The sequence below is a fragment of the Patagioenas fasciata genome, chromosome 9, assembly GCF_037038585.1.
Source record: "Patagioenas fasciata isolate bPatFas1 chromosome 9, bPatFas1.hap1, whole genome shotgun sequence".
Taxonomy (NCBI): domain Eukaryota; kingdom Metazoa; phylum Chordata; class Aves; order Columbiformes; family Columbidae; genus Patagioenas; species Patagioenas fasciata.
This window is the reverse complement of record NC_092528.1, coordinates 24,648,689-24,663,103: the sequence shown is the minus strand read 5'-3', so window position 1 is coordinate 24,663,103 and position 14,415 is coordinate 24,648,689. Positions and strand designations below refer to the sequence as shown.

At 45.3% G+C, this 14,415-nt stretch overlaps 1 protein-coding gene across 3 annotated transcripts in view; it reads left to right on the top strand.

Annotated features, from left to right (window-relative positions):
- Window positions 1-13,371, top strand: part of CCDC50 (coiled-coil domain containing 50) — a 43,024-nt gene extending 29,653 nt beyond the window's left edge. The window contains exons 6-12 of one of the 3 annotated variants that reach the window (XM_065844211.2): window positions 187-891; window positions 3,628-3,734; window positions 4,327-4,371; window positions 4,872-4,976; window positions 5,826-5,905; window positions 6,917-7,014; window positions 8,062-13,371. In XM_065844211.2, the coding sequence (XP_065700283.1) occupies window positions 187-891; window positions 3,628-3,734; window positions 4,327-4,371; window positions 4,872-4,976; window positions 5,826-5,905; window positions 6,917-7,014; window positions 8,062-8,081 (1,160 nt within the window). In that variant the 3' untranslated portion in view covers window positions 8,082-13,371. Of the gene's footprint in view, window positions 1-186; window positions 892-1,733; window positions 1,876-3,627; window positions 3,735-4,326; window positions 4,372-4,871; window positions 4,977-5,825; window positions 5,906-6,916; window positions 7,015-8,061 lie in introns of those variants that run through there. The other 2 variants (XM_065844210.2, XR_011740546.1) reach the window with 2 other exon arrangements.
- Window positions 13,372-14,415: the final 1,044 nt, after the last annotated feature.

The window sequence follows — 14,415 nt, the reverse complement described above, 5'->3', positions numbered from 1 at the left end:
CCCCATTACATCCTGCAAGCATTGTATCCGCATTCCTCGTCTTTCAAATCCCCTCATCCATGCCTGCATCTCTAGCTGCTCCTTACATCAAGCTCCCTCACCTGCCTGCTGTGAGTCTGGCCTCGCTGAGCCACCATTAACCCCTGTGCCACTAACCCACTCCGTGTTTGTCCCCCCGTTGTTCAGAGCACCCCCGGGGTGACCCCCGAGAGCAGGTTTCTGAGCCTGGCAGGGCACGTGGTGGTGACAGGCCCAGGCACCGGCACAGAGAGCACCGAGAAACACCCTCGCCTTTGTCCGATCCTGCCTCCGAACATGGACATTCCAGCTCGAAAGGTCATCAGAGGTCTTCTCAGCTGAGTGAGGCCAGCAATGGACATCGTAAGGAGTGCAAATCGGCCAGCCAGGGAAGGTCCAGGAGACATCCCAGCCTTGACCTGGAAAGAGAGGCTGAGCGTGGTGCCCACGACCGCAACAACAGCTGGGAGCTGCAGGAGAGGAGAGAAGCTGACAGGGAGAAGGCTTGGAGACCTCTCAGTCTTGACCTGGAGTCAGAGCGTGAACTCCCAGACCAGATGTGGCACAGCAGAAAACCAACAAGGCAAGACAGAGACAAACACCTTCCTCTTCTGGAGGTGGAACTGGAGGCTGAGCAGGAGACCTGGCGTCGCGGCGACAGCCGGCTGGCGCGCCCTGAAAAACACAAATCTCGGCATCAGGGTCACTCGTCACACAGGGTGGGGCAAGATGAGAAGCTCCATGAAGCTGCGTCTAGAGATGATTGTAGGAGGGGTGAGGAGAGAGACTGTAAAAGGGCAGGACATGGGAGATGTTCCCCCTCCCCGCACACTGTGACCCAAGGGAAGACTGGAAGCTGCCAGCGAGACGCAGGTAACCAAGCGATGGGGAAGGTGTATGCATGTGTGGGGATGGACCTTTGTGTGCCCCATCCTGGTGTCTCAAGTCTGTCTTATTTCCTTTGAAGATGCTCGTCTCTAGTATCCACCTACTGTGTGTACACGGTCAATCCTGCTCAGGTCTCTCCCTTATTTAGTGAGATTCTTCTTATCTGTTCATATTCCTGCTGTGTTCCTTTCCTGACATGTTCCATGGTATCAGAGAGGATGAGTAAGAAGATATTGTTGGAAATGATGCCCTTGATATCCTGTGTTTGAGAAAACAAACAAATACCCAAAAAACCCAACCAACCAGCCATTAGCGTTTGTTTCCACGGTATCTTCTGTGCTGTGGTCTCCTTGCACAGGACGAAAAAACAGAACAAAAAAGCAACCAACCAAACACCACCCCCACCCATCCCTGTGTCCCCCCCCTGCCAACAAAAAGCCCAGATGTTATGATTACGCTTGTATTTTGTTGATTTGGGATGCAGGGCTGTGAGGAAAGTTTGCTTAAGCACTAACAAGCCAGCAATTTTCATCCACCTCTTACTGAAAACTCTGCTGGCAACATAATTCACTTTGGGCAAAGTTCAAACGTGGCACTAGGTGTCTGGCTGGGCTCTATATATAAATGAGGTTCTTGTCAAATTCTGTAAAAGTGGATTTTTCTTGGAAACGTTTACCTGTGTAGTTCTTGTGTTTCAATAATACTTGGGGACTATTGGGCTTGAAAGATCCAGATCTATCTTTCTGCTTTTAAAACCACACGGGGGGTGGGGGTGACCTGTCTCTTAGTGAAAGTTGTTTGTAGACTTGGATCTATTTCTGTCACAGCGTGGGAAACGTGTGCTTTAAGCTGTCTAACTGGTCTTCACTTGGATAAGGTGGGGATGATGATTCCTGTCTGTCTCTGGAGATGTTGGGAGAATTATTCTTTGTCTTCTTCATGCCAAAGTGTTCTTCAGAGAAGTGGAAGGTAATCTGGTCTTTATATGTAGTCAATAGGTTGTGATTTGCCCTGGTATGATCTGTATCCGAGTGACTCAGTATCCCATCACACTGAGTCAAAATAGCCAGAAGGTCATATCCTCTTCCTGTGGGCTTCATGCTTCCCTGAGTGTGGGCAGAAGTGGTGTGGAAGTAATGTTTATTGTTGTCTTCTGAGCAAATGAAGCCTGGCACCAATCAGTTTGTGAAGAAAGCTCAACCTCGGGCTGGTCAGCAAACAATTCCTGGAAATTTGCATTTGTTCTTCATAGAGATAATGCTGTACAGGAGCCTGTTGGCCATGCTGTTGTTCATTCCAGCATGGTAAACCGCATTTATCTTGACATTGGAAGCACTCTGAATAATTTAACTGTGACCAAACTGGTGCTTTTTATTTCTGTTCTGACCGGAGATGTAGCTCATCACAGTTTGGATTGACCAAAGTTTGCTGGGAAAGGCCAGATCATATGTTTAGCCATAACATGCCGGAGCTGAACTTCTCTTATTATGCTGAGATGGTTTGTAAGAGCGGTGTTAATTGTTTAGGGTCATTGATCAGTTGATTCAAACAAAACAAAAATGGAAAACCCCACATGCTTTCTCTAATACCTCTGGAAGATGTTATTTCCTATGCCATAGTTTTATCCTGGGGTGATGCAAGGGGTCTCTGGCCCTCTGCAGGTTCAACTCCTCGGGATGCTTGGTGGAGCGTGATGGTGGTTTGCTGTTAAAGGCACAGGAAGTTTTTTGAGGTTGGTTGGTTATTTCATGTTTATCCCCTGGTCTTACAAGATACAAAGGAAACTGATAGGTGACCCAGTAAGGTGTAGCAGGTATCTATAGTAAATGTATAAATGGTGTAGTTGGAGGCATGGAAGTTTTGGGTGGAACTTTCTGGGTTTGCAGTGGAAGAGAGACAAACATCTGGAATGTTTGCATACTGCAGACATAAGGCAGGAAGCTCATTTAGATATCTGAACAATACAGTTCAGACTACAGATGGAAGGAGAAGGCATTTGTTGTATGTGAGTGAAATCATGCAGCTTATAAGAGGGATACAGTGAGACTCTTGTTGGTTTGGTGCAAATAGACTATGGAGACACTGAAATTGCAACATTTTAAATCGCTTGAAGGTAGTTTAAATAAACAAATAGAACTCTGTACTCAAAGCAAGAGCTGAACTTAGTATGAACTTCAAAAATGTTTACTTGGCTGTTTTTTCACTGTGGATTGTAAAATTAATGGGCCAGCCCAAGGAAGAAATTGTCTGAAACTTCATGTTAGTCGGTCCCAGGCAACTTTTACAGCCCATTCTCCTCCAGTGTTGTGTTCACAGACTCTGCTGTGCTTGTAACAGATGTTGGGCTGCTCTCTGCGGCTTCATTTTGCCAGTGTATCTGTGTCAATGCAGAGTGTGAAAAATGACAATTCCTTTGCTAGCATCGCTGTGTCAGCAAAGACTGCTTCAAGGGACCTGGCTTCTTCTGCTGTATAGCTGCGTTTGTCATTTGTCAAGACGTGGTGTATCAGATATTTCTGTATGCGTAGAGAAACCTCTCTAAGGTGTGTGCTGCACCTCAGCTCCAGGTGCTCTCAAACCAGCTGTTTGGTGGGTACACTGTGGTGGTCTCTGGTTCCCCTGAGTTGGGCTTTTTCAGGTGACTGAAGAGGTGGTGGGGATTTCCTTACCAAAGCATTTGAAAAACAGTTGAGTTGATTGTTTCCTTTCTTAATTCTGTAGGCACTAAATTGAGGGGGATGAAGCAACCCATGTATGATACACCCCGAACAGAACAGGAGTTGTCTGATGCAGAGATTGCTCGGAAGCTGCAGGAGGAAGAGCTCGTGGTAAGTAGAGAACATGCATTAGTCAACTCAAAGCAACTAAGGTAGCCAGGGATGACAACTTTAATTTGTAAACTTTTTATTTATGATAGTGACTTGAAGACCTAAGGTCTTGCTTCTGTGCATTCTGATAATTACCTTTGTCTCCTGTATACGCACATATGGAGTGACAGCTGGCATCCAGCCAGTAGAGCCATATTTTCTGAAATAAACACCCTAAAATTAAATGATCGAAGCAGAGTGATATTAAATGAATGCTAAAAGGCAGCTAAAGGTGGCCTGAAGTCAGTGTGGTCAGCCCAGAAGTGTGAGAGGCCAGTGCCCATCTTTGAGAGAGAGGGCAGCAGGGTGAGCAATGCTTTGTGGTGTGGCCTTGTGGACAGATGAGGGCAAAACTCAGCTGAAAAGCTAAAATGACAGTTTGGTGTTGAGTTGTGAGGTAAGTATTGAGGTAGCTAAGTATATTTGGAGAGGGTGGTATTGTGTTTTTATGAGCATCTACTTGCCATGCCCAGTAGGTTAATGAGTATGAATAATTCGAAAGTGTTACTCTTTTGTTCTTTCTTACCACCCCTCTTTTTTTTTTTTCTTTCAGGATAACGAGGCAGATCAGAAGGCAGCTCAAGTAGCCCAAGATGAGGTGAGAAAGAAATCAAATCTTTGTGGTATTCTTTTACTTGTGGAAACTCCTGAAGCCCCACTTCTTCGCACTGACCCTCTAGTTGTTCCTTTTCCTCCATGTTGGGGAAGCTCAGGGTTCCAGTGGGGTTTGCTCCGAGCTGGTTTTCATGTATCTGCTCAGGCTGGCCAAGCAGGGAGTTGTGCTGCCTGTTGCAGCCATAGCAGAAGAAGGAAAACCATGGCTGTGTAAGAGCATCTCTTGTAACTGAGCCCCAAGGGAGAAGGGATAAAAGGCAGAAAGGCTCTGCAAACACAGTTCTGGCAAATTGGGGATCTGCTGGGCATGCTACATGAAGTCAGTCTTAATTTTGCCCTGTCACTTGATTTCTGATTGCAGATGGGTGGAATCCTGGCTTTTCATCCTTCCCATTTGGCAGCTGATCATAGGAGAGTGTTTAAATAAGTGAAGCACACGAGCACTAAAACTGTCTGACACACTTTCTGTATTTTCCCTTCTAGGAAATTGCCCGACTCTTGATGGCTGAGGAGAAAAAGGCTCTCAGGAAAGAGAAGGAAAGAGAAAAGTCTTCCTTTGAAAGGAGGAGGCATGATCAAGACTGGAAGGTATGTCAGGCTTCAGGAGGTGCCAGAAATGAAGTGCTGTATTGTTATTCCTGCTTTCAGAGGGAGGCAAGGGTGTACAGTGAGAGTAAAAGGAATTATGCACTCTTTTGTCCAAAGGGTTTTGCTGCCTGTTACTCAGTTGCTTCCTTAGCCTTTTGGAGCCACCTCCTTGATGAGATGCTCTTTGGCTTCAGCCTCAAGCAAGACAAGCTTTTGGCTTTGTCCTTGAAGGTCGGTGCTGGGTGTCACAGCACCTTGTGACGTCCCTCAGACACTACCAGTCCTCCTGGTGCAGGACCTTCCCTCAGCTGCAATCCTCAGTGTAGCAATAAAAGCAGCATTTGGTTCTGTTTGTGCACTGCTGGTACAAGGACATTGCAACTGTTCCATTTGTCACTCTGGTTCATAATGAAATTGGCTCTATGATGAAAGTATTGAATGTATCAAGCCTAGGTTTTTGTATGAGTAATACTACAGAGGCTTGGCTAGCTGATGCAATAGGAAACGGATTTAATGATCTGCACTGGTAAGGTGCTAAAGGTGTATTAATCTTGGGGCCAGTTGGAGGTATCTGTGATGTTTTCAGCTTCCTCACTGTATTTGACTGGTTGCAGGAGCACAGCTGCGTGCAGCTGTTCCCTTGTGCTCAGCCCAGCCATGTGCACAGTCATTACACACCGTGTTCAACACCGGCTTCAGGACAGGTTCCTCAACGCTGTCTCATGTTTAGAGGAAAAGTTGTTTGGCTCAGCAAGGCTGTTTCGTTTACTGACACCGCTGTTTGCACATGTCTGGCTGCTGCCTTGCAAGGCATGTAGATGAGCTCCTTCACTTTCTCTTTCCCATCAGTATGATGCAAGTGAGTCCACGCGCTCAAGGTCGAGAGAAGGGCCTGAAACTCAGCGACACAGAGGTGACAGGTCTTCAAGGTGAGATTGAACTAGCTAAAAATGGGGAAATGCAGCTGAGAAGCTGCTCAGAAGTTGAGTCCTGGGGAGGAGTTGTGGGGTGACCAGCCTGACCCTCCCACAAGGTAGAGATCAGAGGTTTTGGCGCTGAAAAGAAATGGAGGGCACAGAGCTCGTGAGGTGTTTGGTGACATGCGTCACTCACTGGGCTTGTGGCATTTGTCCATATCTGTCTCCTTGCCTGGCTCTGACAGAGATTGATGAGCTTGTGCAGTGACATTTGTTAAATGGCAGAGAAGCACTGAGAGGGTTAAGGAGCTTCTGGGGATGTGAAATGAAATGTCATCTCTGGGAAGGAAGGAGTAATCATGTATCATTTGCACAGCTGCTCCCTTGGGTTCTTGCCCCAGTTAAGCCCTGTACACTGCTCCTGCTGCTGTGTGTGGACAACCCCCTGCAAGCAAGGACGTTGTGCTTTGGAGTTCCTCACCCCAGAGCTGACGGGAATGTGCTGTAATCCAGTGCCGTGTCTGCATCGCTGATGCTACTCATGAGGGACCGAATGCTGGAACTGAGTCTGGTGGCTTTGATTTCCAGTCCAGATAGGAGCCTAGAATTCCTTGTTGAATTTGCAAAAGAAACAATAAATGAGGTGTGCAGGTGGAGACTGAGAGAGATCTTTTTTAAAAAACTCCGGAGTTAAAACCAGACAAGCATTGAACACTTGAAAATATTGCTTTTCTGAGCGAGGTTTGCATCAGACTTCGTAATGGAAATTCTTTGTTTTCTGACAACTTGAAAGCATTATTAAATGAAAATGATCCATGGGAAGCAGTAAATTCTGTTCATTTCTCACCGTGGAAACAGTAATAAGCTATGTGCAGAGGCGCTGGACCATATGTGGGAAGTCTGGGCCAGACACAGTTTGCATCAAACTGACAGGGACAGACCAGGCAGCTGAGATGCTGCTTTTGCCACATTGTTATGCTTTTGAGTATTTTCCAACACTTTTTTTTCCACTGTGCTTTGCAGGTCGCAGCCTCTCCTCGATGACTTTGAACACTCTCGGTATTACACAAGCCAGCCCAGCCCCTTGCGCCATACCCCTAGACTTGAGCACTCTCCTAGAGGTAGGATCAAGCCCTTGGTTGCCCCAGCACTGGGGTTATTGTGGGAGGATTTCCTCAGATAACTGGCCTGCAGGACAGGATGTTTTGAAGAGGGATGCTAATAGAGAGGAGTAATGGATATTATTGCCCCAGCAGGCAGGTGATACTGTTCACTGTTTGAGTTGTACTTGTGGAGGACATTGCAGACTGAGCGACTAAAAAGCTGAATGAATTTGCCTTAACTTTGTCAAACTGCTCTCTGCTTGTCCTCTGTCATCTCTTAATGATGAATGGCTGTAAATCCAGGCAGCAAATGAAGGAGAAATAACATGAAGACAATGACATGATGGATTTTAGGTGACTCACTAGTCTCAAATAATCCAAAACAAGACAACACCTCACGGTATCACCTGTCTGGTGGGCAAATGGGATGATCAGACAGAAGCTTGTCCTGCAGACAGGCTTGTTTTGTTCCTGTAGCATCTTAGCACTGCTTTTTTGGCTTGTTTCCTGAAATCACTAGGCACAAGAGCAGTGTGGTTAAGAATCTCCCTCCCCAGTTTTTTAAATCCGAATGCCAACTGTCTGAGTTATCTGTACAGTCTCTGGGGGAGGAGTGGGGCAGCCAGAGTTTGACTCAGTTCCTCAGATTTCTTCCAGCTCCACTGATTGTGACTTGAATGTAGACAGTTTACTTTCCAAACTTTAAAGTTTGGGAAGCTTTGGCATTCTGTCTTCATCAGACAAGCTGGAAAGTTGATAGAACTTCATATAGTCTCCAAGCCCAGCATTTATTCAATTTTCTTCAATCAGACTGTGAAATGTGGCTGCAGTACCATTCACAGCCTAGAAGAAATGCCAATGTCTGCTTGTCTTGTGGACCTGTCCTTCCTTCTGCTTGCATAAAGTAACAGGTGGTTCCCATTTTGGCATTTGAGTTTGCCAGGACCGTGGAAGTCACACGAACATCCAAGAGGGCAGGACAAGTAACAGATGACTGCAAGTAGTTATTTTCTTCACCAGGATCTATCCTTACACTTAATTTTTTCTTTCTGTTTTGCTTTCCAGGTTCCCATAGGAAGCAGTAAACTGTGCTAGCCTTTGCTTTGGTACTGACTCTTCTGTAGCAAACATTACTGGAATTGCCAAGCAACTTTCTCGATTCCTTACCCAATGGAGGAGGTACAGCCTCCACTTCCAGGATCTCCTCTTTAAGTGTCATCATATTAATAAGGAACATGTGTTCCTATCAGTTTCTTACTCATATGTGATCACATAAGCAGTGCAGTATAATCTAGCCACCACTGAGCTGTGTGAATCAACTAGCTGTTTTAACAGCTCCCTCTTATGTTGTTTTGAAGCTTTACTTTTATTTTTAAGCTTTGGCTGGAGCTTTCACATATAGAGATTCACGTACAACAGGGAGGAAAATCCAAGAAACTATTTGGGTTACGGCAGTGCAGCGGAACATCAGAAGTGCAAGTCCTTTCTGTATTAGGATGACTTAGCAAAGGGAGTTATAAGAGGAAATGTGTATCTTCCTGTGCTGGGTAAGGCAGATGAGCCAACCTGACAGCATCATGCTGGCTTGCAGAAAGGAGGGAGCGTCTTCATAACATACACCAGCAAAAGCAGGAACCTGCGACTAGCAAGGAGGAAATTGCCTATAGAACAAAATTTGTTAACTGTTGTATTTTTTTCTAGGGTTTCTAGAAATTTGTGTAGAGCATATAACCAGGCATTTACCTCCAGGATACAGGATGAAAGAGTTATGAGGAAATATAATTTCAACTGAAAATAGACCTTTTGTGCATGACGTTCAAGACATGCTAGGGAGCTGATGAAGCTGTGAGTTGGGAAGAATCACATGAAGAGAGTTAAAGGTCTGAAGGGACCTCTGGTCACCTTCTTTGACCTTTGGTGTGGTAGGAGCCAAGGAATTTCACTGAAGCTGAGTAGGAGCTACTGCAACTCCTAGCTCAGTTGCTGATGCACTTCAGTACAGTAACTTGTGTCTTGGAAACACGGGGCTGAAGGTGGACCATATGGGCACTGAGCATTGAACCTAAAATTGACAGTTACGGGCAACTTTGAGCTAGACAGAGTGCTGAACGGTCCACACATCTGTGCTGTGGACTGTTAGGACTCCCCCCCTCCACTGTCCAGCACCCCGGGCAAACTCCGCTCAGGATAAAACTATTTCTAAGACAGAACAGGATCTGCAAGAATAAGTTAAATGTGCAAAATCATTCTTCTCTTGCACAAACAAGTAGCCTTTTCCCTTGGCCTCCTCTCACTTCAATTCTCTTGTCTTTTTAATATTTTTTTCTTTCTTTTTTTCAAGTGCATTTTTAAACTGCAAAACCAGGCATCTGGACACTGGCTTGGAGTCTGTTCATCCAGTACAGGCTAGTTATTCATTTGGCAGGTTAGTTCACGGCAGCAAAGCCTGACTGTGTTGCCCCTGCAGCCCGGCTTCCTTATTGCATAGCGCTGAGCCTGTCCTGCCATGCTCTTCGTCTTCTGCTGGCAGCTGCAATTCTGCTTTTTGTTTTTCTGAGGTGGAAGGCAGAGCCATGACTGTGCTCACCTTCATCACCGATCTGCCTGGGAAGGAGTCGGGCAGCTCTGTAGAGCTCTGTGTGGAGCACCGATAGGAAATGGGAAAAGATCACGGCTCTCTGCTCTTGCACTAGTGCACGACTCAAGGCAGCTGTAAGGCTTCACCTTTGGCTGTTGTACTTGATCAGGATAGTTACTGAGGGAAATCACTAGGAAGACAAGGCAGCTCCTTCTTCGCTGAAGTTGCAGGGGCATGTTTAATACCACAGCACGAGCCCTTGCCTTGACCAACAACTCAAGAAACCCATCTCCTACCCCTACAGGTGTGTTGGCAGCAGTTATTTACCTGGGAAGAGCCAGTTAATTCCCAGTAGACCTCTGCTCCAGGCATACACTGGCCAAAAATGTAACATAGGAATTTGTACATGGGCAGCATCCTGTAAGCTGCATACGCTTGGTTCCAGCCCATGGGCTTCCTTACCTGCATGAACCCCTAAGTGATTTGCAAGCTCTCCCTTGCTTCCTGCTTCTTCTCAGGAAATATCCCAGCCAGTGGCTAGATTTTACTGTCCTTGCCTTGTTCCCTCTTCTAGTTCCATCTCTGTCCATTCAGAAGTGTTAACGTTATTTTAAATGATCCAGAAAAGGAACAACATAGACCGTGGGTTTTTTTCTTTTTATTTGATAACTTGGGCCAATGTGGCAACCTCATCTGCAATGATTTTTATTTTGTAAAAATTTATTTTTGTATTTCATGTAACAGTCAAAATTTCTACTGCTGAAGATGCCATTTTTTTTTCCTGTGGGTTTTTCCCCTCCATTGCCATCAGAGTATTTATTGTTGGGAAATGTAGGCTTAGTGGGGTTTTATGAACTGATATTTTCTACAAATACCCCTGTCCAGGCCCTGCTGCTTATATCATCTGGTGCACTTGTGAAATCTAATGGGGAAAAATCCTGCCAAATCAAAAAGTGGTTATGCTTTGTACTCACTGTGCATGGGGGAAAATGGTGACCTTTTGCACAAGGCAAGGGGGAATCTCCACCCAGAAATTCAGCCCTGCCTGGGCCTCTGCAGCTGGCTGTGATGGGCTTTGTTGCACTGCAGTTGGCTGTTGTAACTTGTGTCTTATTCTAATCAGAAAAGTCCTGAGGGTCCTGAGCCAGCTGACATTTGAAGAACCTGTTAATTCAGGAGGGATGCTTGGGGGTATTCAAGTTGTTGACTTCAATGGGAGTGAGTGGAAATTACGTGAGCAGAAACTTTGGTTGATTTTGTTTGGAAGCTGTGTACAGTGTGAAGAACACCTCAGTGCCTACTGTGGGACTGCAGGATCTCTTTGATGCCCACCTTGGGCCAGCCAAGCTCTCCATTCATGGCACAAGAGCCCAATGGAAGGATCCCAGGAGCATCTGCTGCTTCCTTTGATGCCTTCAGGGAGTTTTGATTGCTTTATGGGCTGCTTTGCCCTCTTATCCTCCTGTAGTGCTTACCTTTTTATTCTTACACCCTGCCTTTATTCATTTGCTGTCCCTTGAAGGTGTTTCTTCTCCTGTTTTGTTTTTCTGTAGCCCTTGTCAAAAGGAGGGCCCAGAGGTTTTGTTAGAAGGGCTGACACCTGTCCCCAGAGAGTTGGAAATGCTACTTACTAATAGTAGCTGAGGAAAGCATGTAATAAATGGGGTATAAACAGAACAATAGTTCTTCTGATATCCCATATGGGCTTCATGCAGTCAGCAGGTTAGACTTCCTGAGGCGAAGGTTGTAACCAGACTTGCATGGTTGCTAACCACTTTTGAAAGGAGATTTCACAGTCCCATTGAAGTCAACAGGAGTTAAGATCATGGATGAACAAGGAGCCAGTTCATCTTGAGGCTCAGCAGCCACAGTTCTTCAGAGAGTCAAAAAGATGCAGCTGTGTAGGTGAGATGCAAAATCAGCACCTTGTGTGTGTGTCCCTGGGAAGAGGCATAATGAAGGTGATCTCTTAAAAAGAAACCATCAGAGCAATATTTCCTTTCTATGACATGGAAAAATGTTTAAGTAACTTTATTTTTTTCCTTGTCTTCTCTTGCCAAGTAGTAGCTTTGCATATGGTTTTGCTCTGGATTTAATAGCATGTTGGAGCCCTTGCTGAGTCACCTGCCCAGGTCATTCAGGTCTTGCATCCCTTTCTGCCTCTGCATTAACAAGGCAACAGGCGCTATGTGGAAAACTCATCACCATGAAATCCTGGCACTTCCGAATCTCCACAGTAGGCACATCTCACCAGCAAGAGCTGTTGCCACATCCTCACCTCCGTCCAAAGCACAATGATCTGCAGAAGAGAGGTCGGGTGAGCTGGAGTGGTTGTGCCTTACGTGCAGGGATACTTGATGTCTGCAGCAGGCTGATTGAGTCACCTTGCTATGAAACGCTGTCTTAACGTGGACTGTAGAGCTTCCTGCAGCGAGGAGCAGTTGTCATCTCACGGGTAGATCCAACAGGTTAATATCATATTGTTTTTTAAAGAACTTTGTGGTTTTTAACTTAGTGGGGTGTGAAAATATCAGCTGTTAGGGGATAGGTGAAGTCTCATTGAATTTCTCCTCTTGGGGAGGAAGAAGTTACAAATGCTGCAGTCTGCTTCACTCTGTAAAAGGGATCTTGTATGTACAGTATTTTTATATCTCTGCATTCCCACCTGTCAGGATTTGAATTGGGATTAATAACATTTACTTAGGGGAAAAAAATGGATTTTTATTTTTACAGTGCTAGACCTTTGTGCATTTTTATTTTGTGCCAAATTACAGCCTCTGTTACATTCTAGTGTTTTCATTCCGTTTATTGCTATTGATCAATGTGTATATTATATATATTTTTATTATCGAGGTTTTTATTTTAATTCATACTAACCTGTATGCAAACTAACTGTGGATTGCTAATTTATATATAAAGGGGAGCACTTGGAGACAGTGTGAGGATTCCCCTACTTAGTTTACACTCTTGACATCCATCACAGCCAGTCCATGAAACGCATCGCCTCTTACACAGAACGATCTCCCGGGTGTCTGTCACCCTGAGCAGACTTCTGCCGTCCCTCCAGGCAGCACTGGCACTGCAGGGCATAAAGCTGCAGAGATCCCAGTTTGCTGTACTCTAAAACACATGCCGCAGTGCAATTACTGCCGTGGGCTGTGCTGCACACAAGTGCCGTGTGTCCTGCAACGTCCAGGACAGGCTGCAGGACACAGGTTTTGTGTTGAGAAGCTGCAGTTTGGGCTCTTCCAGGAGAGTCCAAGATAGGACAGTGGCACATACAAATAGGTATTTTTCTACTTCACGGTAAACAAGTTCCACTGTATCAGTGTTCACTCTTAAGTAGACTCCACAGTGTGTCTCCAGCTGCATCTGTGCACTGCAATATCGTTAATTGCCTCGGAGAAATAACTGCAGTTGTGTTGTTTAGCTCTTCAGGGTAAACTTTCAGCCTGTTGAATCTAAATATTAGCCGTGCAATGAGATGGATTAGTCAAAAGGCTTAAATTCTTCAGAGCTGGAAGTGTACCCTGTGTTGCAACAGCTAATCCTTACGTATAAATCGCGCACTGACAATAATCCGTCTATGCAAGCCTATATTTTTTCTTCTTTTTGACTGTTCACTCTCTAATTTTACCAGGTTTGTTATAGAACTTCTGAATGACATTTAACCAAAGTATCATGTCTGTGTGTGTATAGCATGTTTTGCTTCATGCTCCTGAATTCTCATTGAATGTAAAGGGAACATTGCCTTGCCCCGTTCTGTTCAATAAACCGCTGTATTTTGTTACCCACCACATCCTTCTCTCTCTCTCTGCTTTTCTGGAAACACTGAAGTGGGTTATACAAGTGCAGGAGGAAACAACACTTTGTTACATCCCTAGGCCCTGGAGCTCGTCTGCTTCTGCCAATAATTATGTTCTTCCAATGTAATAGATGTAGCAAAGCAACAAATTTATGTTAAATTTGATTATTTTGTGGCCAGAGAGACAGAAAAAAAAAGCCATGTAATATCTTAGAAACGATCTGGACTGTTTCATTTCCCGAGGCTCTGATACTGAAAAATAAAGCAGTGTAATTATTTGCAAAGGTAGGTTAATTATTTCTTTGGTTAACTTAGCTTTTTCATTTGCTAAAAACCTACTTGAAGCTTCCGAAGAACTCACACCTACAGTGGTGGGACAGAAGGCAAGAAGGAAACATGACCCATGCCCTGGGACTGACTGATGCCTTCAAAGGCATCAGCTGAGGATGCAGCCACATGCAGCTCAAACACAAGGGGACGTGAAGCCATTTACATGTCATGAATTCAGTTTGTGTCTGAACATGCTAAAATAAAGGGGAGGATACTAAATATAAACTCTGGGTCTTGAGTCCAAACTGTAAGCCTTTCTTGAATGTTTGTTTACTCATTTCCCTCTGCTTGCCAAGTGTAACCATTGCACAGGGGAGCAGAGAGCCCTTTCCCACCCACCACAGGGTGCACCAGGCTGTTCCTCCATGGGTGGGGGACTTTCCTTCCCCCAGGGGCTTTGGTCTGTGCAGGAGTGAGTGCTCTGACTCCAACCTCATTCAGTTTTGGGCTTGATGAGGGACTGTCTCACAGCACTACCCCAGTGCTTTCAAATATCTTTACGTCGTTTTCATCACCTACCGATTCCATCTCAGGTATTATAAGTGAGTGGAGATAGGGACCAGCAAAACAGAAAATTAAAAATACTAGGACATGGCTAGCAGTGGAAGAGTCTGGTTGTAAAAACAGGGCATTTGGAAGCGCCAAGAGCTCTGCTGAGTTACGATTTATTGCAGCCTCCTGTCTGAAGTGACTGGGTTGGTCTGTT